The sequence below is a fragment of the Amborella trichopoda genome, chromosome 13, assembly GCF_054954075.1.
Source record: "Amborella trichopoda isolate Santa Cruz 75 chromosome 13, AtrichopodaSantaCruz75HAP2 v2.0, whole genome shotgun sequence".
Lineage (NCBI taxonomy): Eukaryota > Viridiplantae > Streptophyta > Magnoliopsida > Amborellales > Amborellaceae > Amborella > Amborella trichopoda.
Window position 1 is genome coordinate 8,114,814 of NC_142348.1, and position 24,235 is coordinate 8,139,048.

Genomic DNA, 24,235 nt, shown 5'->3' on the forward strand with positions numbered 1-24,235 from the left:
TCAGTGATTTGATTTTTCCAACTGCAAGCCAAAAATTTTTGGACGTATATATTCTTTGAAGATTGCTCCATGATTTGCTAACTTCCAACAACCTTCTGAAATTGAACATTTTGGCTGTATTTCTACATCCCTTAACTCGTGAAGATGAAAATGTTCTAATTCTTTTATACATCCTTCATTGTCGTCAATTCATTGTCCTGTCCATCTGGGACTCACTAGGGTGCAACCAACCTGGCCTATTGCCAGGTTAATTTTGGTAAAATCTTCAATGGGTTTGGTCTTGTTCTCCTGAAATGAGTGATTCACATAGAAAAAAGCAAAGAAACTGAAAATATGCTTGTTGCTGACCCAGTGGGTCTCTGGTTTAACCCTGAATGAGTGATTGGGTTCTACTCGAGGTCCTGATTTGGGCTTGCAAATTATGCTTTCAATCTCTACTCATAGAACTGAGGTATCTCTCCGATACTTCATCAAATGGGAAACTATTTGGTAATAATTCTCATTGATTTTTGTGTTGGGAATGAACCCTTGATACATCAAAACGTGTTTGATGAACTAAACAATGTCTCTTCATTTTTCTGAACTAAAAAATGGCTTACGCTGCTCACTGCATTTTTTTTTTCTAGAAAATAAGGAATTACAGATCTTACAGTTATGCACTTAATTTGAATATTGAGATTTTGATTATGTAGCATGATTATTTTGACCTTTTAAGCATAAAAGCATACATTCTCCTCTGATAGTGGCTTCCAGGCACATGCTACTACTGCTCTTTGGGCTTAAATTTGTGAGAATTATTTTTTTATTACAAGTTAAAGAAAGTTTATTATATTTGTATCACTGGCAATCTGGTATGGTATATGAGATTTATTTTGGTTGCTGATGCTGAAAACTTATGAAGCAATGTATTAGATGGATATGTTACTTGTCAAGCAACATAGGTTCAAATTTGATTGTTATTGTTATTGTTAACTTTCTAGCCATGCATGGAAACACATAAAATAGGAAAGGATAATCATCGTGGCTCATTAGAGAGTATGAACCATGGTTCATATTTTCTGTTTCATGCAGTACTTTGCAACTATTTTACTACTCATCAGATATCTAAAGCAAATTTTCTGGTTCATTTAGGAGAATGGTATGCTCTCTGATTATCCGTTAATCAATGGAACTTCTGAACTTCAAGGACACTTCAAAAATTGTCAGAATGAGAATCAAGTGGATCAATATCAATCGTCTCAGTGGGATATGATTTTTAAGGAAGCCGAGCAACTTGCAGCTCTACATAACAGGTCCAGCTGTTCCTCGTCCCTTGCCAACCATCCTGAAGTGGAAAAGTCCCGGAAAGGTATCAACTTTGCTTCTCATGGGCACTGAGATCCTTCGAGTTGTCCTTTCCATGTTAATTATATTTAATCATGGATATTTTCTTTCCTATTGGAATATGTTTTTAAACAAACATGGATTTGTGGTTATTGCTTTGTGATGAAATCTCCTTTGAGAGAAAGTGCACCAAATCTATGCTAACAAATCCTTCAACTTGTGACCCTACTTTTGGATATGATCATTTCCATTAAACTATGATTATTCTCAGGATACTTTTTAAATAGCTTTATTATCATTAAAAATGTTGCTAAGATGCCAAGGAAATGAAGAATCATCATAAGTTAGTGGAATGCTACTATGGACATCATCCTTGTTTGCAAGAGATTGAAGTCTCTAGTACAAGGCGTAGGTCAGTCGTGGCCCAACCCGAACACTTCTATATGCATAGTCTGCAGGCATTGACATGATATGATAATAATACCAAATACTATTAGGATGCTTCTAACTACAAAATAATATGAGAAGAACTGAAATTATATTTCTTAATGTGATATATCTAAAATTATTTCAAGAAGTTTAAAGTGGATGTTACATCTTATCTATTATATGAATATTCAAAATAGCCAAAGCACCATTTTTGGGGTGATTTGTTTGTCCCAAAAACTCTCAAATAATCTTTAATTCATCTCGAAGACCAATTTTTAATAAAAAAAGGTAATATGGGGCTTAATAAAGAAAATGCTCCAAATTAAATCTTGATTTAGGTTTGTCTCTGGACCATCCATTTTATGGACCATCAGATCAAGGTTTCAAGAGCTCAGATCTTTTTTCTTTTGAAATTGATCACAAGGTGAACTAAATATGATTTGTTTGTCTCTGGACCATCCATTTTATGGACCATCAGATCAAGGTTTCAAGAGCTCAGATCTTTTTTCTTTTGAAATTGATCACAAGGTGAACTAAATATGATTTGAAAATTTCCAGGGCATAATTGCCTATGGGACCAAATATGCAATTTGATCCCATGAGAAAACCGTATACGCACCCTTGATCTTGTGGGACCAAACTGTATATTTTGGTCCCATGGCCAAAATGCCACATCAGCAGTTTTTTTAACCCCAAAACTCACAAATAGTGTTTATTCATCTCCTGGATCAATTTAAAAAGAAATGAATTGGAGCTCAAAAGTGCTCAAATTAATTCCCAATCTTAAAATATGTATCCAGAACATGTAAAGTGCCGCCCCTAAAACATGATGAATATACTAATAATAAGATAAGGAAAATTGTTTCATGCGGCGAGGACCGCATTTCTACATTTGCCGTCCCCCGAGGTATAAAGCATCCATCTTGGTGGTCCATCTAAAAACAATTGAAATAACGGTCCAAATGTTTTTTAAATAGAATTATTATTTTTAATTTTCAAAAGTTATTTATTTTTTCATATTTATGATCTCCATATTAGAGATTATATGTTCTTAAAAATTAGGTCAAAAAATCCATCTCAAAAATAAATTTTTAAGAGGTGACTCATTTCAAAATGGACTCATATAAACCATGTCCATAAGATAAAGGTGCACAACATATCCGGAATTGACCACCTGGGTTGACAAGTGCATAACATATCTGAGTTTCAATCCCACTATCTGACCTAAACCCAACCCATCCACCCCCCTCCCCCCCAAAAAAAAAAAAAATCCCCATCCTAAAAAAAAAGGAATATGTATCCATGTCATAGATTTTGGAAATGCTGAGCAACTTCTTCTTGTGTCCATGATAATATGTATATCTTAGAGTGTGAAACTATCCATATTGTTTGTCCATGCACTACATTGCAAGACATTATCTCTTTGTATGATTGAAAATGGCAGACCACCCATGATTATGAAAGAGGTGGCAATGTTGAATTCCAGGCTATAATTCAACAATTTCTTTTTTTTCTTTTATCAATTGCTGAAAATTCTACTTACAGGTGCCATGATTACAATAAAATAGGCCTACTACAATCTAGGAACTTAATGATTTATTGCCAAAAATAAACTTTATTCAAACTGAATAAAACTGAACAACTTTAGGAAAATAAATAAGCAAGAATATCAATAAAATTAAATAAATATGGGAAGACTTATTAACTTTTGCCTTGGGTTACCCCCTTAGGACTTAGCACACTCCACACCCGATCACCTGACCAATGGCGCACTTGATCTTAGAACCTGCTAAATCGACCAATCTGAAATTGAGAAGCACCTTCGAGACTCCCTTTCTGAATCTTATGGGGCCAAAAAGCTAGGGTCACGATTAAGGTTTCACTAAGTAGTAAGAACCTTTTTTTAACTTAGGGGCAATATCAAGATGGCACCTCCCCAAAATCAAAACAAGAGGTTGGGCTTGCCCCCCTCCTTGACTTCTCTTTGAGGTGTGTGCCACCCCAACACTTATGGGGGGTGGCGTGCCACCTTTTAAAGAGGAGAGAGAGAGAGAGAGAGAGAGAGAGAGAGAGAGAATGGTGTGGAGAGAAGGGAGATGTTTGATGTATAGAATGGAGGGGAGACCCCTATTGATAGGATTCTAGAACCTAGGGAGTCCCAGTCAGATTAGGAGTTCAACATTATCTAGGATTATTAGGTGATCTATGAGGTAAGAGAGAAGATTTAATCTAAGCCACTTCTCCAAGATCAACCATCATGATCTAGAGTGAATCTTTAGGAACCTTATCCCCTTAAATCTTTTACAAAATGTTTTTTAAAGAAATATTTTGAATCGTAATATTTTTACTAAGAAATAGTTTTAAAACAATGTGTCAAGAAAATTTGTGGTGTCCCACTTAATGGGACGTGTGGCCTAGTGGGCTCCACATATGAGACTTGGGCCCTCAGCCCCCTACACATGGGTCCCACTAATAAAAAATTGTAATTCTTAAAATACCCTTGTTATTTAAAAATTATTGAATACTCTTTTAGTTTACACATTAAAATTTGTTTTAAAATTCTAAAAAAATATCCAAAATTCTCAATAACACGTTCTTAGTTGAAAGCGATATTTATGGAGTTTTACAAGGATCCAAAACACACAACACTATAACTTAAGAAGTAGATAGGAACTTGATGGGTCAAAACCAACTGTATATCAGGGAGTCCACCCATGCTAGGATCCATGATCCACATATGTCTTCTCAAACTAACCCAATGAGAGCCACGATCCACTGTTAAGTGCAAGGACTCATGATTGGCCCGTCAAAGTTAGTCAAAGAACCATAGTCTTGGTATGTGGATTACACGGACCCCCTTAATAGCAAGTCAAATGCATATAGTGCAAAAGGGCGCTCTTTCTATACACATGGACACATGCCCCTATATATATGATTGCTTCCTAAAATGCGACGTACTTTCCTTGCAAAAGTTTTATCGAGGATTTGACACTTGCTCTCACTGACCCTTCCTCCATACACAGGAGACTACACAACAAGGAATGACCATAATAAATCCTCAACGGTAGTGCCACTAGCCCAAGGGTAAGGGTTTTGGACATGACCTGGCCTAAGGCAGTCAGTCATAGTACGCTCCCACCGAAGTGCACAAATCATTATAAAGTACTTTTCTTTACAAGCTCTCTAAGGCTTTAAAGGCCACAAACCCCAACAAATTGCCTCTATAGCTACTATCAAATATCAATACCACATGCTAACTTGGAGGGAAACCTAACTTTTTGAGATCTTTTCCTCCTATGTTTTCTATAGCTTTGTCATGACTCCAGGACCGCTAGATGAAGAAGTACGCATGTCATTGATACTCAAATATAGAATTTTGGATAGATTGTGGCTCAAAAGAAGTTTGTATAATGTGTTATGATTTGATATTGTTTTATTTTTTTGATTGTTTTACATGTTTGTAGTTGGAAGATTTTGTGAATTCCACTTTGGGCTTATACTTTGTGAATAGTTTGAAACTTTAAATTAAATTAATATTTGTCGAATATTTAGATTGCAAATCAAATCTTATGGTTATTTTGTTATGTGATATTATGTGATTATTTATTTTAGATTGATATCATATTATTTGATTTTTTTTAGATTGAAAAACTAAATATTATGTATTTTTTATATTTCATTTGGTTTGCACATTGTGTAGTTTATTTTTTGATTGGTTTCCAGGTTCTATATATTTTTTGTGGTCTCTTTTAGTTGGTTTTGCTTACTTAAAAGTTTTCATTCAAAACTCGAAATTTTTTCTTTATTTTCTTCCCTTTAATACTTTCATCTTGTGTATTTTTTAGGTTTGTTGATTAGGTTATACTCCATGAATCACTGTGACTGTGTGAGCTTTGTTGTTAGTCATGAGTCGTGAGTCATGACAATGTCTTCAACTGGATCAAGTAAGCAAAGTGATCCGGGTTTACGGATCTAGTTCAAACCCATCGATACGAATAGGGTGGAGTGTAAATTTTGTATGAAATCATGTAATGCTAGTATTAACAGATTAAAGAAAGATTTAGTTGGCGTTAGAGGGGATGTGGCCTCATGCCCTCAAATGCCAGCTGTGGTTAGGAGAGAGATGTTAGAGCCAGTGGTTTAAAAAACGGATCGATCGGGCACCCCAAAAACCCATCCGGATCGGTGTATCGGCGATCCGGATCGGGAATAATCATAAAATTAAATTTACATCACATAAAATGATAAGCATAGAATTATCATGGATGAAGTATAAATCTCTAAAAATAATGTTATTTTAGTTTCTAAACGTAATTAGGAGTGATACATTATGTACTTTCATTACTTTGTAAAAATAGGTGAATTCTGATACATTTTTTTATCTGGATGTCTGTATAATTATTAATTATAATATAGTATTATAATATTATAAAAATAATAATTTCTCATATAAAGCGAAATTAGAATCATATCAAAATATTAAATATTTATTAATTCGCATTATTCATCCAAAATTATCACAACTTAACTAGCTATAATATTATAGAAGGAAATTGAAATTGTTGATTTATATTTTATAATTATTTTACTATACAAATAAGAACAAATTTAAAATGTCTTATAATATCATCTAATTTTAAAAATTTATTTACAACTATAAGAAAAATAATAAATTATATAATTTATAATGTAAATAAAGTAATAAATAAAATACAAGATTTGGTTATCAATGTATAATTATTAATTATAATATTGCAGTAGACATGATTAAACGTTATTAGAAAATGCTTCCATATCATATGATTTTTAATTCCCTATCAAATGCTTCCAATTCCCTGTGTGTGACGTGTGCACAGGGAAGGAGGGTACCAATGGTGTGACGTTGTACACAGGAAAGTACAACTTTTATTATAAATTAATGCTGAAAAATGGAAAGTACAACTTTTATTATAAATTAATGCTGAAAAATGCGATTTATATGGATCCCGATATATTTCGAGATCCGGATCGCTTTAGACGATTTTCGATCCAAATCAGACGAATCCGATCCAGATCGATGACTTTTCAAACACTGTTTAGAGCACTTGGAGGGGGGTTAAAAATAACAAAGAGCAAGTGAGGAAAAGATATGAAGAAATTGTCAGAATTGTAGATATTTGTCAAGTTCAGGAAGAAGAAGAGGATAGATATGCCGAGGTTGGATCTTCTAGTAGGGTAATGGGGCCCATGCATAAAAGGCCTCGAAGAAGAGGGCCAATGGATTTATACTATATTGGAAGCAATGGGGCAATTTGGGCCAGCGTATAGGGCCCCAACTGCTTATGAGCTTAAGTTGCCATTGCGTAGAAAAGGTTGAGTTTACTAATAACTTTTTGAAGACCCACATGGTGGCATGGGAAATATACAGTTGTACTATTATGACTGATGATTGGAGTGATAAGAGAAATAAAAGCATTATGAATTTGATGGTGAATTGTCCATTAGAGACATTTTTCTTAAGGTCTATTGATACTTCTAAGAAGTTCCATGATGCGACCTTCATTTTCGGTGGACCGGTACATAGAGGAGGTGAGGGAGGATAAAGTGGTCTAGGTAGTGAGCATTAAGTACTTAGGCAATTTGGAGGCAGCTAAGTTATTGATGGCATAGCGGCCGCATATTTTGTGATCACTTTGCACAACACACTGCATAGACCTCGTGCTTAAGGCGACTCGTAAGAGGAAGTTGATGTTCGTATCTATGGATTGGACCAACTCGCAGTGGACCAAGAGATCAAATGAGAATGTAGTGATGGAGATTGTCATGGACTCGCAGTTTTGGAATGGGGTTCAGTATGCCTTATGTGTTTTTTAGCCACTAGTAAAGGTACTCAAGATGGTTGATGCTGAGAAGGAACCCACAGTGGGTCACATTTATAAAGCTAGGCGGGATGCTAAGGAAGAAATCAAGAAATGTTTTGGGAATGATGAAGCTAGTATGGAGAATATCTGAAGATTATATAGTATAGAAGATAAATGGAACTGCCAGCTTGAGAGGCCCTTATACTTAATAGGGTACTAACTACTTTAACCCTGCTCACTTTTACACTGATCATGAGATACATAGCAAGACTGAGTTCATGGAAGCAATCCACCAATGCAATCTCAAACTCAACCCTGATCTCGAAGTCCAAGATAAGGTCACAATGGGTTTAGATAAGTATAAGTTCACAACTGGGTCTCTTGGAAAGGAGTTGGCAATAAGGTAGAGGTCTAAGCTCTCTCCTGGTAAGTTTAGAACTTCTTCATTTTGATTTCATGATTTGAGTATAAAATTTCAATTATACAGATGCATTATGTATGTGAAATATCTGCATGGTGGAAAGGCCATGGGGGAAGCGCCCCCCATATTTGCAGCAGATGGCCATACATATTTTGAATCTGATTTTTAGCTTGTTTGGCTGTGAATTCAACTTCAGAACGTTTGAAATGGTAATGTTACTTAATTTACTTAGTTAGGTTATTAGCCTAACATACATTATATTTTTCTAAATTTTAAGTTTTCATTCAACATTTATCTAATAGGTCCATACAAAGAAGAGGAACAAATTTGAGCAAAAGTAACTGAACGACCTTGTCTTCATTCAGCATAATCAAAAGCTGCAGGAGCGCCATCAAGAGTTGTAGCACAATGGAAGCGATGCTGTTGAAGTTGACGATATGGATGATACTAACCAGTGGCTAGTTGATGCTGGGGATGATGAGGTATTCCTTCGATAGGGCTTGACCTGGGGCCAAGTTTGTGAGGCTGCTGGGACACCATTGAGCCCTATGCGGATCACTCGATCTCAATCGCAAAGCCAAAAAGGGGGGGGGGCGGGCGTGGGGAGAGAAGAAGGGGAAGAGGTTGATGGGATTGAGAGAGGATGAAGCAGATTTAGATGAGACAAAGGATGGTGCTCAATATGTTGAGGAAGGGGCTCTGATGATGATGGCATGGAATCATCATCAGATTTTATTTGGGGTGGTGATGACACAAAATTGTCGTTTAAGTTATTAAGTACATCACATGTAGGCAGTGGACATCATGCTTTAGTGATTGACTTTTGCTGGTTACTTGATCAGTTTATGTATTTTGCTGGTTACTTGATCAGTTTATGTAAATTTTATATCATAATATGTACTCTGAGTTTTGTTGCAATTTGATGATGTTTGTCTCTATAATTATTTATTCTTTATTTTCAGGGGCTTTGGGGCTCTAAAGCTGCCCTAAGAACTCCCTGATGGCCCTAAATCCCTGCCCTAAAAATTCCCTGGGGGGCTAGCCTGTACTTGTTCCTGGGCGAGCGCCTAGGCGGCCAAGCCCCCCAACTGCATAGGCTGGCACATTCGAATTTTTTAATATTGGGCATTTTCTAACAGATGATTGTAACTTCAAGAACAATTAAAATGGTTCATCTTAAGAAGATTACAAAAATTTTCTTGTCGCTTTTTGTTAGATAGAATGCAGGATATCATTCGCCAAAATGATGGAAGCTTTCGCTTAATATATCTCCCATTGCAGGTGGCAGAGGAAAATCCAGATTCAAGTTCTCTATTCGTCCACAGTTATATACAAAGGCAGTTTCATGGCCATCAGTTCCAAGGGATGACCGTTTTTGTGGGCTTTCTGAAGGGCTAGCTGAGTTAGAGGATTATGGGCATACAAGAACACAACAATCTATAGCAAAACAGCTGCAGTATCTTCATGAAAAAAATGATTCACCAAATTGGCCTTCTAACACAGTTTGCATTCTTACTTCTGTAGTACATGTTCAATATTTTATTTTTAGTATGATTATTGGTTTTGATTCTATATTGCTGTTTGTAGGTAAGTAAAGGAAAGGGGAAGAAAAAATTATTTACCGGGAAAGAAACCTTATCTTCATTCGCTTACAGATGTATTGACAATGAAGACACCTGTGAGCCTTTGGACAACGTGGTGTCAACTGATGATGAGGTATCCTTAATTTTTCAGAGTTCTTCTGCAGACTTCTTCATATCTGTTTTTCTGGCTGGTTTCTTCAAACTTTTTGCATTCTGATAAGAGATAAGTGTCGATGATAAATATATTTAAAACCTATCATCTCAGATTTCAATTCATAATATTGCTGTCGTATGAATGGCTGAAAACATTAAAAGCCCATATTCAGGAAAGCAACCAAAACGATTCAAAATTTGCGAGTGTGTTGGTCCAAGAGAGAACAATGGCGGACTGCTTTCAGGAAGCCTTCAATGTCAGTCCAGAGATTGTTGGCGGTTCTGTCTTTCCTATAAACAAACAGAAAAGGTGAGAGTACATTGCAAGTTCTTTGGCTATGGATTTTTCAGTAACTGTGAGATAACACAGTGGAAGAAATACATTTGCTGCATTGTGCAGTTTTGGATATTTTGGGAGGTTGCAGCAGATCATAAGAAATGAGAAGGATAAGCATTTGGATTTCTTGAAGCTGTCACAAGCAAAAACAAATTCTCATGGTACAAATCTGCTAACCATTTTTCAAGCTCCTTTTATGGCATTCATTGTAAGTTTGTATTATATGTATCCTAATTATTAATGCATGAGGAGATGCATTGTTTTAGAATACTTGTGAGTGGAGTTGACCAAATTCTCTAGCAATTTGCAACTTTGTTTCTCCAGATGAAACTAGATTTGCTGATGTGCGAATATTGTCAAGATGCTTAGAAGCAAAATTGACGGTTTGTCATTGTTCATTTGGAAATAAAGCAGAGGTGTGCATTTTGATTTTTTATCAACTTTCTGATACTCATACTTTTTAGAAGGAATGTTTTTTTTCATTTTAGACTGAATATTAGATACGTCAATATGTGGGCATCTTTGGGATACTCAGAAGTTAAAGTGACTGTTTCTAATTTTTTATTTGAGGTACTTTCGATAGAGTCCTATGATGCATTCTCTGGGCATTTCATGCATAAGGGTGTATGCATGTGCACCCTTATGTGTAATGGGCTGCAACATAGGCCTACCCTGTTATCAGCCCTTGTTTTGAGCAACCCAACCATATCAATGAAACATGCCTAGTTTGGACTTGGGGTCCGGTTGTCCCCTTTTAGTAACCTATACCTTTGAACTGCTATCCAATATGGTTTATGTATGAAGGTCAAGCTGGCCACTCTGATCTGGTATTAACCTGATTTTATCTTTGTGGGTTTTTGAGTACTACATTTTCCTTGGTGCAATTTTCTATTGATTGGACCTAGTTTAAATTCCAGACCGCTTTACGTAATTTGAGAAATTATTTTCAGTTCCATCTTTTGTGTAGTCCACTGTATCGTGCTCCCCTCATTTTTGCAGAGCTGTCAGGGCATTAAGAGCTCACAAAACATAGAAGATGTCGGAGAAAGCTTTGGGACTGTTATTTTTAGTTCAAGGATCTGCATGGATGTAGAAATAGAAATTGGAAAGTTGATTCGTATTCATCCACCATGGTATGTTAAAACCATTCTTCTAGAATTCCTGAATTTTTTCTGCTTTTGTGCAATGTGACTGGATTATTGTCCTCCAATCTTCTAGCTTAATTGAATTTATTCTTTAGCTATTGGTGCAGCACTGGAGACCAATATAATGGGCACACATATAAAGCTGCTGTAATGGCACTTTATAAGATCCAGTCAGCCTGTGTGTCTGCATTTGTGCACACTTTCTTGCCTTTGAGAGCTATGTTCATGTTACCCATAATCCATAATGGCTTGTTGAAGACTTGAAGTTGATTAAAGATTTTGTGAACTTGGAAGTGGCAGAGAATATTACTATTTCAGTGAAAACTAAACACCATTAATAAGTTCCCATCTAATGATCTCGTGAATAAGCAATAAATTTTTTACAAAATTATCTCTACATAAGTAAACACGAGATTTTAATAAAAAACAATTGTGTAGAAACATCGTTAAAATTCTATAGTACAAATGTCGAATTTTACATAATATGTGCCTAATAAATTGTTATCAGCCCACGGTTCTGAATCCTTTCGGATGTTTTTGAGAATTGACATGATTTTTCCCTTTTCTCGACTTCGTTCTTGTTTAGTACTGCATTTTTGGACTTTACAATTTGGCAGCTTGGATTCTCAACTTGTGTCTTTGATTTGCCCTTTGAGATATAGACATGCATGAATGGTTTTGCCCACTGAAATGACTCCTCTGATTAGATATATTGTCTGGCATATCTAGAGGGGTGTTCTTTTACTATTAGGTAAATTCAGTGGCTGGTTATTTTAAATTATTTAAATGAAATCTGAGAAGATTGTAACAAAAAATGTTTAATTTGGTGTCCCTTACAGGAAAGAGGTATCAATTGCTGAGAATGAGAAGATTGTTCTATGTACATATTTCTCCACTGTTTCAACATGATATGAGCTTTTTTCACCCGGGAAGAGGTAAGAATTCAAACCCATTGTCGAGTTTCCTTCTGCCGGAATGAGAAATAAGAATGATGTTGATTTTGTTTGAAATTCCTTATATAGCATAACTTTTGTTGATTGTGCATAAATATGTTTGAAATGGAACTTAGCCTTCTTGTATGCAACGTGAAAAATGCCCTTGGAATCTTCTTGCCATCTTTCCATAGAAAATCATGCTACAAATTACTCCTGACCATTAATGTGCATAAATATGTTTGATTTGCATTAATGTTTTTTTTGGGAAATCATTTAGTCTGTCCTGCATTCTTAGGGCATTAGGGATTTTTTTTTTGCACCAAATTTGGCACACGTATCCACTTGGACCAAGAGGAGTAAATTGGGGAGATAATTTCCTTTTTGGGATTGTATATTATGAGACCATTTATCATTGTTATAAAGAGGTACAATTACTCCTAACCATTTTATGTCAAATTGGGTGGGTCATGACATTTGGAAGTATTTTTTGAACTTTGGGTTTGGTCATTGATGCTCGTACAATCACCCAATTTGAAAATTGATGGACAAGATTGATTGTAATTTCCTTGTACCAAAAGTATATTGTCTCTTTCTATAGTTCTTACTTTACTTACTTTGGGGTCGAATGAATCCTTCTAAGGCTTTATTCTAACATTGTTTTTTCTTTCCTCTGAGGGTCACTTCATTTTTCCTCCTCAAGAACTCATATTCAGGGGATTCATTTTACGATCTTCTTTGCCGGATCCAAGAGAATGTGCGTGGGGAATTTGTGGTGAAACAAAGCAGTCTGCCCTTAGGTTGACCAAATATTCTTGCTTTTCTTTTGCTACTTGAAAGGAAAGTACACAGTGGTAGAAGGAGATCACAATCACCTTTGGCTGGCTGGTGGATGTGGAAACGAGTTGGGGGTGTGCAACTTGGCTCAAAGTTCAATAGAAATTTTTTTAAATTTGTTGACAAATCCCGAGCAAAAGGCTTTATAGCAATCGGCTTTATATCTAATGGACATGAGTGATTGTGATTTCTTTACATCAAAAGTAAGTATTCTTAGAGTGTACAATCCCTTTATTAAAACTAGTTGCAAAATTAGATGAACCGAATGGTTTAGACATATTCTAATCCATATGCATATAAAACCCAAATACTTGGATGGGTTTAAACTAGCAAACCTCTTGTTTGGTTAATGGACAATCCAGTTTCAGACACACCTTAGGACAGGTCTAAATGGGAAAACCTCTTTGTTTGGCCAATGTACAATCCGTTTTTGCCAAATTGTGATGGACATGCTTAGGACATGGTCGTTCAAGTTTGAAGTTTTTAAAAAAGTGTTAAAGTTGTTTAAATTTCAAAGTAATATTCCGAAATATTTGTGATCCATATGGTCATGGTAATGGCAAGATTATAGTAGTCATCGCTGGATCAATCAGTCGCCTAGTGATGGAGAGATTATGGGAAATACAAGGGGAAGATTGTTCGGTGGCCCCAGTCTTCCTCCAACACTGTTCACCCACGTGTTAGATTGGGATGCTGCTTATGATTACAATGTATGGAGCATGTGCACAGCACATTTTCCCTAGCTGTTAAATATTACCAGTGTTGATGTTCCACCGTGAGTTGTACAGTATAAAAAAAGAGGGAAAATTACGTAAATATCCATTTTAGTTTTCGTTATTATCAAAATATTGAATATTTTCTGTTATTATTGATATGTCTGTTTTTTAGACTTTGTAACAATTTTTTTTTAAAAAAGGCAATTACCCATTTTCGGCTTTTCAAAAACCAAAATTATGTCAATTTCGATTTTTGAAAAACTGAAAATTTTAAATTTCGGTTTTTGAAAAACCTAAAATTTTAAATTTTTGGTGAAAACTGAAATTTAAAATTTTTGGTTTTCAAGAACTGAAAATTTTTCTCTCTTGTGGGTCCTTTGCGTATTTTCGCTCAACCTCTCTCTCTTCCATCGAGAAACCAGTCTACGCAATTTATTTGGATTCTTGGGTATCAATTGAAGGCCTTTTTTTTTTTTTAGGGTTTTTGTTGTTTTTTTGAAAATTAAGTAGGTATTCTTGTGAGCCTAGTTTTCGTTCTGTTCGGGTCTTTTCTTTGATCGTGTAATTCTTGGGTTAATCATAGCCCTTATTCTAATCTCTAAGAATTTGTTGGTTCTCTGTTTGAACTTTGGGGTTATCATCTCTGAATTTGAAAGTTGGGCTTCTTCCTTTTTTTTTTCTATTGATTTTTTTTTGGGGTTAGGTTGGTAGATTTTGCATGAGATATCTGCTTATTAAGAAATCATTTTTAGAATCATGTTTGGTATTCCATTTTATTTTGGCTTAGTTTTTTTTAATTTATGTGACATTTGCTTGGGTATCGATTATTACGGCTTTTTTGTCTTGTACATGGTTTTCTCTATTGATCCTTTTCATCCACTTTTCCCTATTCTATTTCCTTTCTTTCTCGAGGGAGATTCTCTTGCGTGGTGTTGAGATAGAGATGAGGGGGGTTTTCTTGCACTGTGTTTTGGTTTGTTTTAAATCTTTATATTAGACGTTGCGTTTTTTTTTTCTGACTCCAGGATTTTGGAAACCCATCGTGCTTTCGTGGGAGAGGAGTTCTGCACCTTAGTATGCGGCATCCACTGGAAAAAGCTCTGTAAAACAAAGAAAGTGATGGGAATGTGCACAAATGTTGTTCAATGGAATGACTCTGCTAGTGAAGAAGTATTTCACAATGCAAAACAGATGTTTTGGGCCATGATCAAATTACGTAGATTGATTTTTCGGTGGAAGAGAGAGAATACGTAGAGGACCCACAAGATTGAAAAATTTTAAGTTTTTCAAAAACCAAAATTGGCTTGAATTTGACTTTTGAAAAACCAAAAAAAAGGAAGTTTTGTCTTTCTAAAAAAAATTGTTATGAAGTCCAAAAAATGGACATATCAATAATAACAAAAAGTATTTGATAATAATGTAAACTAAAGTGGATATTTACGTAATTTTTCCTAATAAAACTCCCATTTTCTAAAAATACTACCCAGTTTTTTAGAAAACTGCCTAGTTTGTTATTAGTCGGTCGGTTTGGACTCAAAACCAGTCAGTTATGTATTGGTTATGTTTGGGGGTGGGGGGGGGGGGAACCCCCCCCTAATGGATCCCCAAAACCACCGGATCCCCAAAACCACCATGGATCGGTAGCCCCCAAAACTCTCTCTCTCTTGCCCATTACATCTTCTCCTGACCTCCTTAAAAGCCTTCCCCCCATTTTTCCTATCTCGTTCCCCATTACCTCTCTCAATTTCTCCAAACCACCTTATTCCAACCGGGCTTTGAAGTTCTTTATCTCTCTCTCATCTTGTAAGCTTGGTCCAATCTTAGTAGCGTGACCAAAGACCCGTTCCGTGTTTATTATTAGCTATCAATATAGAGGTAGTTGTAATAGTTTTAGTGGGGTTTCGGGTTTTGATATTATAGAACCATGCATTCTCTCTCTCAATGCTGGCTCAATTGTTAGAACTTAGAAGAATAAGAGAATTTAGAGAGAGAAAGGCACTTTCTCTCTGAGAATTTCAGTGGTTATTTTCTGCCATCAATAGAAAGGGAGATCATAATAGTCTAAGATGAGGTTTGCCTTACTAATAAACTAGTTTCCCAAAAGAGAGAGATGGGTGAAAGATTTTGTTTTGGAGTGAGAAATTGAAGAGCTTGGATGCCGTGAGTTCTTTTGACAGGCAAGAGAGACGTAATGGGCACCGAGAGGGAGAGAGATTGAGAGGGGTAATGGGCGAGAGAGAGAAGATATGTCTTTTTAGATTTGTTTGGCCTAAAAAAACAGGTTTAAATTAAATAAAATCTACAATTTTTATGTCTTAATATATCTTTTAAAACCTTGAGTCTATTGTGAAATGAAACTTAAAAATAGAAAGTATGGAGATATTTTTCAAAAACTAATTATTTGGAGATAAAAATTATACGCCTGTTTTTTATATAATCTTATGCAGTGTTCAACAAAATCGAACTAGACCTTGAAATTGGCCATGGGCTGGGTCTGAATAACTCGGAAACCGGCAAATTCACCCGTCTTAATTGGATAGGTCTCGGACAGTCGAAAAGCGTTAAAAGATTAAAGGAATACAAAAAAATTCTAAAAAAATATGAAATGTACATTTAAAGCATAATTAGACAAAACACATCTAAATGAAGTTGAGAAGTAAAAAAATCCATGTGTCCAAGGGTTATTTAAAAATACTATAAAAAAGAAGAAAAGTTATAAAAAGAAGTTTTCGTTGACAAAATACATTTCAGTTTTTACCAAAATAATAAAAAACAGTTAAAAACACCTTACAAACAAATCCTTAATTTTTTGGTATTTTATATATATTTTTTAAAAAAATTTAAAAATAACTGACCGGATCACCTAAATCGGACAAAACTAACTCAACCAGTAACCGATTTTGATTTACTCGATTGATTCCATTCCAAGTTGAACCAACACTGATTATATATAGTACATAGTAAAGACAAAGAAAGACACTTAACACACACAACATACTCCATATATTAAACAAAAGCAGACTTCAGTGTCCATACCCTCTCCAAGTACGGCCTCTATCTCTCTCTCTCTCTCTCTGAAAAAGCACACATCAAAACGCACACATTTCGAATCCCCACAAAAAATCGAGGTTGGGCCCCTCCTCCCTCCCTCTCTCTTTATGTACATACCCACAATTGGATCTCTCTCTCTCTATCCATGCATTGCAAATCCGGCAAATATAAAGAAGCCCGAACACGAGGAATCCAGAGAAATAAAAAGATAAACAGTAACTAATTTGAATATCGGGTACATGATCCAAAAAAAATAATCAATCACTTTTTACAATTTCATCACAATGAAACCTTGCAGGCCAACCTAAAGTACACAATTTTTTATTAAACACCATCTGGGCCTTTTTAACTATTTTTTTAACTATGGTTTTTTACCAGAAATGAGGAACACAAATAACTTGATAGAGAAGAATGAGCCCTCTGCCTCCTTGTTGTTTTATATAATTTTTTTTAACTCCATTTCATTCTCTTTATTAAGCCTAGTTAGCTTACTTCCAACTAGTGTATCATACATGGTAGGGAATATGTGGCTGTAGGAGAATCTTAGCTCCAATATTTTTAGGAAAAAATTTATATAAGGTTGGCATCTTAGATAATAGAGTCAAAGTGCACCTCAAAAAGCCATTGGAAAAGGGTTAGAATGGAAATAGAAAACCATCTACTTGATTGCCTCAACATTGAGATATATGGATATGGAATAAAGAGAAAAAAAAAGGAAGAATAGAGATAGCAGGTCCCAAAAATATTACATATCGCAAGCGGTTATAGATCTGCTTTATTTGAACTATTTTTGAAATTTGAAATTTTATAATTAAAAATGAAAATAGATTCTCAAGCCGTCCTTAAAATTTTCAATAACAACAGTGCATGACATAGTTTGGAGGTACGCCTTATTTTGACGGTTGGAGATTCACTGACTTGGCTACCCCATTCTGAGATGCGGCAGCAAGAGTCGTTAACTAGTCCTCAAAGATCAGCACAGCCATAGAGGGAGCTTCAGCCAAGTACGAACTCTTTTTCAGCCATGGCACTGCTTTGTTAAACTCAGGTAGAGGAGACAATTTATCTTCATTTTGTATGCGAGGATTCCATCCAACAGTAGTACTTTTGCATCCTAGAGCTTCGCTTTCAGATAGCTCGATCCATATGAAGCTCAAGACCTACTTCTAATACGGCCCGTTTGGATCCCTGGAAATGGGACTCCTGGAGATATATTTCATAAAAATAGCCCAGACCAAATGATGGAATTGACATTTTTGTGAGGGAGTCCTGTATCTCCATTTTATGCCGAATTTCAGGAAATGTCAATTCCATTCAAATAGATTAAACGCACAAACCCTAATGTTATCATTGTTACTATGAAAATTACTACGGCCATTAGTATTACTGTAATTATTAATATTATTATTTAGTGTAATTATTGTTGAAATAATGACTATTTAAATATATTTTAAAAAATCAAACTCACATACCCTCGCGTTACTATTAATATTATCAATATTACTACAAGTATTACTGTTACTATTAATATTATCATTTAAAACATTTGCTATTGATATAGCGATCATTTAAACATATTTTTAAAAATCAAACGCATATACCCTAATATTATTATTGTTATTATTAATGTTATTAATATTACTATTACAACAACCATAATTTTTATTATTAATATTATTATTTAAAAGACTTTTTATTGAAATAGTGATGATTTAAATATTTTTATTATAATATTATAATAAAAATATTATGTTATTATATAATTATTCTAATTAGCCAAATCCAATTAATTGAGATAAGGCTAAAAATATGGTTTCATGACTCCCTCCAAGCCATCCGATTTGAAATCTAATGAATAAAAATGATTGTGACCTCCATTTATATAAGGTAAATGGTCACTTTGTAAACAATCCCTTACATAAAACCAGAACTCTGAATTGGAAAGTCCAATTTTATGCTAAGTGTGATAATTTTAAGTTTTTTTTTCTCCTGGCCAATTTTTGTTTACCTCGCGTAAATGGATGAAAGCAAATGTGCGTATAATTTAGGTCTATGTTTCTTTCGTTTATGGAAAATTGTTTGGTGTGTCCAAGCCCGCACCTGTTACTATGCCAGCATGGAGATCTACACCGTCCACCAAAACTGAGTCGCATAATAGTCATCCAAAGAAAAAGTAAAATAAATGGTTCAAATATTTTATTTAAAAAATATCATTTTTAATTTTAAAAATTTAGTTATTTTTACAGATTAATAATCTTTATGTTAAAGATTACATATTCCCTAAACATTAGCATCAAATTCTATTTAAAAAATAAATTATTAAGGTGTGAGTCCACAGACTCACAGAAACCGTGTCCTTTACTTCTAGCTTGGTTTTGATAGTTTACTGAAAAGAACCCAAGATATTCTTTGATTATTTATGGGCTAGATTTTTTTCTTACAAATTTTAAATTCTTTCTTACATGATTTTGATATTATCCTATCAATTCTATCTCTAGTGAAAAATGATCACAAGGATAATCAAATATGTTTTGAAGAACTGATTAAAAAAATGCTCATCGTGTTTTGCTTGTAGTACCAAATTCACAATTGGGTCCTACAGGAACACTCAATCGCACTAATCTCAGATACGAGGATTCCGTCTCTGTACTCTTATTTCAAAAAAAAAGACACGAAACGCTGCAAAATATGAATATTGACCCCCAACATAAGCTAATCTCGCTTGCTCAACTGATGATACTGCAGCTCCAATGGTGTCGCCCTACAAAACCCATATCTACTTCTCTCCTTTCTCATATTTTATTCAAAGGTAATGGCAAAACTCTTACGCCCTGTTTTCATTTCCTTAATTTCCGAGGTAATTACAGTCCATTTGCTTCTTGGGTAGCTTCATTTCGATGTTTTCATGGTTCGAATCCCTCTGTTCCGCTCAAAACCAACAAGAAAACCAGATTTATTTGTTCATGTTCAAAACCCACTTCAGCAAATACAAGAAAATCTAAGGCACCCCTAAAACCAGTTTTCAGTGATGGCAGGGATGAAGAAGAGGGCCAGCCCATATGTCCAGGTTGTGGAGTTTTTATACAGAGTGAAAACCCTTATTTTCCTGGGTTTTTCATAAAGAGGGATACTGAGGAAGAAACGGAAGAAATTGATCGATTTTGATGATTTTCTTGGAGAATTCAGTGAAGAAGAAGAAAACGAAGAGGAAGAAGAAGGAGGAGGAGAATCAGAGGTAGAAGAAGAAGTTATAGGGAGTGGAGATGAAAATTTTGATTGGGAAATGCCTGAAGTCGTAGATGATGAGGAAGAATGGAAGAAGGATATGGATGGGTTGCACCAGCTGGTGTGGGTTATGGGAACATAACCGAGGAAACTCTTTCTAGGAAGAAGGAGAAGTTGTCAAAGAGAGAGAGGAAACAGAAGGCTAGAGAGGCCATAAGAGAGAAACCCACTGTAACAGTGTGCGCAAGTGCCATTCTCTGCGAATTTATGGCCAGATAAAGAACCAAAAGCTCGAGAATTTGATCCCTGACTTTGATTTTGATCGATTGATTAGCACCCGACTCTTGAAAACCAGCAATTCTGGTGCAAACACAGTGGCAGTTCTAGTAGTTGATTGTGTAGATTTTGATGGTTCATTTCCTCAGAAAGGTGCTGAATCCTTGTTAAAAGCACTCCAAAAAGGCTCAAAATTGCAAAAATTGCCAAAACTTGTTCTTGTCGCTACAAAAGTTGATCTCTTACCATCTCAAACATCACCAACTAAATTAGATAGATGGGTTAGACACAGGGCTAAAGCTGGGGGTGCCCCCAAATTAAGTGGGGTTTATCTAGTTAGTGCAAAAAAGGATTTGGGTGTTCGAAATTTGTTAATGTTCATCAAGGAGCTAGCTGGTCCAAGAGGAAATGTATGGGTTGTAGGTGCTCAAAATGCAGGGAAATCAACTTTGATTAATGCATTTGCAAAGAGAGCGGGAAATAAGATGACCCAGTTAACAGAGTCAGTGGTTCCTGGAACTACGCTTGGTATTGTGAGAATTGGAGGGATTTTGCCTGCAAAAGCGAAGATGTATGACACTCCAGGGCTTTTGCATCCTTATTTGATGAGCCTGAGGCTCACTAGAGATGAGCAGAAGATGGTGGAGATTCGTAAGGAGTTGCAACCGAGGACTTATAGGATGAAGGTGCGTAACCTGAGCTTATGAATAGCCCCTACTAGACGCAGTAATCTGCGTGAAAAGAGCCGGCAAGGTATTAACAAGCATGCACACATAGCGAATGGCACACATAGCAAATGGTATTCTGATAATATATTTCTGGATTAACTTTTAATTAGAATATCTTTTCATGATTTGAATGCTGTCACTCACTTCTAACTTTTGTTTATTCATTGCTTAGAGAATTTTGATCTGCATGTTTTCTTGATTCAAGTCATTGCCATTTGACGTTTGTAAGTTAAATATGTTGTATCCAGTGCAGAATTCAGGCTCTGGTTAATGGTAAGAGAACCAGTCTATGTGAGGGAAGTCAATGATTGAAACCTTGTAGTTTATCTCAGAAACTAACCATGCCAACCTGCCTGGTTATATGGAGCTCTTTCCATTTTTTTTCTCAATTCCAGTGACCTTTAGAACTTATGAACCTTGGCCTTTGACTTGGGTAAAGGAGGTACCAGAAAGCACAAATAAACTAATCTGGCCTGTTTTCTCTTAGGCTTTCTCCTAGTGGTAGACATCAGTTTGGGTGAGGGAGGTCAAGAGTTCGAAGTTTTGAAGCTTGTCCCGAAAGCCCAAACAAGCTGACCTAGTCTTCCCCATATTCTTTATTGGACTTTAGAGCTCTATTTCTTTTATTTCCTCTTTTTTTTTTCTGTAATTAATATTTAATTGTTCTGTAAAATTATTTAAGAACAACGGCATACAATGTTTACAGATACAAATAAAAAAAAAAGGTTGAAGTATCCAGTATTTAGTTCTCGTCTTTGCATCCTACTCAGAGGCCTAAGCCTTTGGTTTCTTGATTCATGTGTATCTCTTCTCTGGGCTTCAGTTGTATGGAATTCATAATTTGATTCTCTATCTTTGTCTAGTTGCTGTTTATTGGTTCTTCACCCTCTCTCTCTCTCTATCTCTCTCTCTCTCACACACACACATGTACACATACACATGGGGCTCCCTCACACACACACACAGGGGGCTACCCTTTTATTTTGCCTCATAAATAATAATGCTCAACTTCTATCTCTCTCTCTCACACACACACGCATGCACGTGCGTGCAAGCACGCAAGGGGCTGCCCTTTCATTTTGCTTCTCATAAATAGTAATGCTCAACTTCTCCCGTTAAACCTTGATTCTGGCATCTGGATTTTGTTGCTTGAATGTTTTTAGAGTTGCATTCGACTCATTCTTACTTTTTTTGAGAGAAAGCATTTGACTCATTTCTATTAATTGGATTTATATCTTTTCACCATTTCTTGTGTGATTTTTGAGCAACAGATATTTGGCTTTTACATGACGTTGATCTTACCTGTTGCTTCACTTTTTACATTTTTCTCATCATGGATGATGTTATAAACTTATAATCATCATTATTACACCAATTGCAGGCAGGACAGACTGTTCATGTTGGTGGCCCAATGAGACTTGATTTAACTCATGCTTCCGTGGAGACCATCTATGTAACTGTCTGGGCTTCACCGAACACTTCACTTCATTTGGGGAAGATAGAAAATGCTGAAGAACTATGGAAAAAGCATGCTGGCACCAGGCTACAGATAACATTCTGGCATCTTCTTTTATTTAGTAGAGTTTCCTTCACATACATCTAGTGGAGCTTATGATCTGTCTCTCTTCTCAAACAAAAATAACCAACTCCCAATAAGCTAATTAAGCATATCGAGTATTATTGAGGAATGGCGCATATGATGAAGGAAAATATTGGTCATGAACAATAATAATTTATCCTAATGGAGCAATGTATACTGCAATGGGCTGATATTATGTTGATATCAACCGCCACGTTTTCTATACTCCAGAGGCCACCTATCTCTTGAGTAGCAATTTGAAAATGATGAAGCTGCTCTTACCGGAAAACAATTCGTCTTCTTACCCAAAACGAATTTGCGTTTGAGGGTGGACATACTCTAGACCTAAACAAAAGATTACCATTTATGAGCTGCCAGATGCACACATCCAAGCGACTTAAAAATAGCTCAGTGAATCTTATGCATGTATGATATGTGTCTAAGTTTATGTATGTTTGTGTATAATGCATGTTTGTGTCTTGTATAGATTGATGGATGCATGCATTTGTATTTGTAGGTATTAATGTATAATGAATGTATATATGCATGAATCCCTGTTAAAAGGGTTTGTTGTTTTCAGCCTGGAGATGAGAGGGTTTCAGAGCTCGGAGAGTGGGGGCAACAGGAATTCAAGGTGTCAGGGATCAGTTGGGAAGTAAACAGCATGGACATAGCCATAGCTGGGCTTGGTTGGTTCTCTTTGGGGCTAAAGGGAGAGGCAACGTTGAGGCTATGAATATATGATGCCATTGATGTCATGGTAAGGGAGCCCATGGTTCTTGATAGAGCACCTTTCCTCGAAAGGTTTGGATTTTGGCTAAACTGGAATCAGAGTTGAAGAAGCTGGAAAATGATAGGAAAGAGGAAGCAGCACTCTCAGAAACAAAGGGCTGAAAAGAGAATATTACTTGTTTTTATGGCTGATAACTGCAGATTGGTCTATGCATTTTGATGCCATGGATTGGAAGTTCTTCACTGTTGACTGCTAAGGATTGGAGACTGAAGATAGCTTTGATGCCTGAGAGAGAGAGAGAGAGAGAGAGAGAGAGAGAGGTTTCTGTGTTTGGTCCCTTGTAGTGACTAAGAAGCCTCTGTATGTAGTTTGCGAAACTGAACACCATTTTTCAGTTCAAGAAAATAAAATTCTGGTTTTTTCCATACCCCTGCTGGCCCTCTCTCTCTCTCTTTCTGTCTCTCTCTCTCCCTCTCCTCCATGGGTTGCAGAAATCAATGTACTTTTAAAGCACGATTGCGTTTTCCTGAATTTTTTTATTTTACTTTTCTAGAGAGCATTTTCCCAATAAAGAAGCCTTTTGTGATCATCTTTCAACTGGGAAAAGACAATATATTGTAGCAAGTGAGAAAATCTAACTTTTGCCCGCTTAGAGCATGGAAAAATGGGCATCCAATCTCTGGCGGTAAGAGCCACCATTTTCACGGTTTGTCTATACCCTGATCCCCCTGTTTCGCTCAACTGGCCTCGCTTCCATCTTCATGTTCTGCCTCAGCTTCCCTCTTCTCCAGCTGGCCTAAAGCTTGTTCGTCGTCTCTCTCGAGAATGACGAAGCTCCACCCCTCTCTCTCTCTTTTCTAAAACCAAGGGCGGACTCTCATTATGCCCAAAACACGGGTAGAAGAGGAGGCTCAAATAATAGCAATA

The 24,235-nt window shown here is 35.9% G+C and overlaps 1 protein-coding gene and 1 pseudogene across 20 annotated transcripts in view; both read left to right on the plus strand.

Annotated features, from left to right (window-relative positions):
* Positions 1 to 13,226, plus strand: part of LOC18432535 (kinetochore protein) — a 45,904-nt gene extending 32,678 nt beyond the window's left edge. For 9 of the 19 annotated variants that reach the window (XM_088857111.1, XM_088857116.1, XM_088857112.1 and 6 more), the window contains 9 exons: positions 1,132 to 1,348; positions 9,295 to 9,515; positions 9,601 to 9,729; positions 9,923 to 10,059; positions 10,150 to 10,247; positions 10,411 to 10,502; positions 11,086 to 11,219; positions 12,071 to 12,166; positions 12,842 to 13,226. In XM_088857111.1, the coding sequence (XP_088713237.1) occupies positions 1,132 to 1,348; positions 9,295 to 9,515; positions 9,601 to 9,729; positions 9,923 to 10,059; positions 10,150 to 10,247; positions 10,411 to 10,502; positions 11,086 to 11,219; positions 12,071 to 12,140 (1,098 nt within the window). In that variant the 3' untranslated portion in view covers positions 12,141 to 12,166; positions 12,842 to 13,226. Of the gene's footprint in view, positions 1 to 1,131; positions 1,349 to 8,315; positions 8,952 to 9,294; positions 9,516 to 9,600; positions 9,730 to 9,911; positions 10,060 to 10,149; positions 10,248 to 10,410; positions 10,503 to 11,085; positions 11,220 to 12,070; positions 12,167 to 12,841 lie in introns of those variants that run through there. The other 10 variants (XR_016048669.1, XR_016048671.1, XR_016048666.1 and 7 more) reach the window with 8 other exon arrangements.
* A 6,196-nt stretch (positions 13,227 to 19,422) lies between these two features.
* On the plus strand, positions 19,423 to 23,733 carry LOC18432534 (GTP-binding protein BRASSINAZOLE INSENSITIVE PALE GREEN 2, chloroplastic-like; annotated as a pseudogene). The gene is made up of 3 exons (XR_016048672.1): positions 19,423 to 20,954; positions 22,378 to 22,573; positions 23,156 to 23,733. The product of XR_016048672.1 is annotated as a GTP-binding protein BRASSINAZOLE INSENSITIVE PALE GREEN 2, chloroplastic-like (transcript).
* The last annotated feature ends 502 nt before the right edge of the window (positions 23,734 to 24,235 follow it).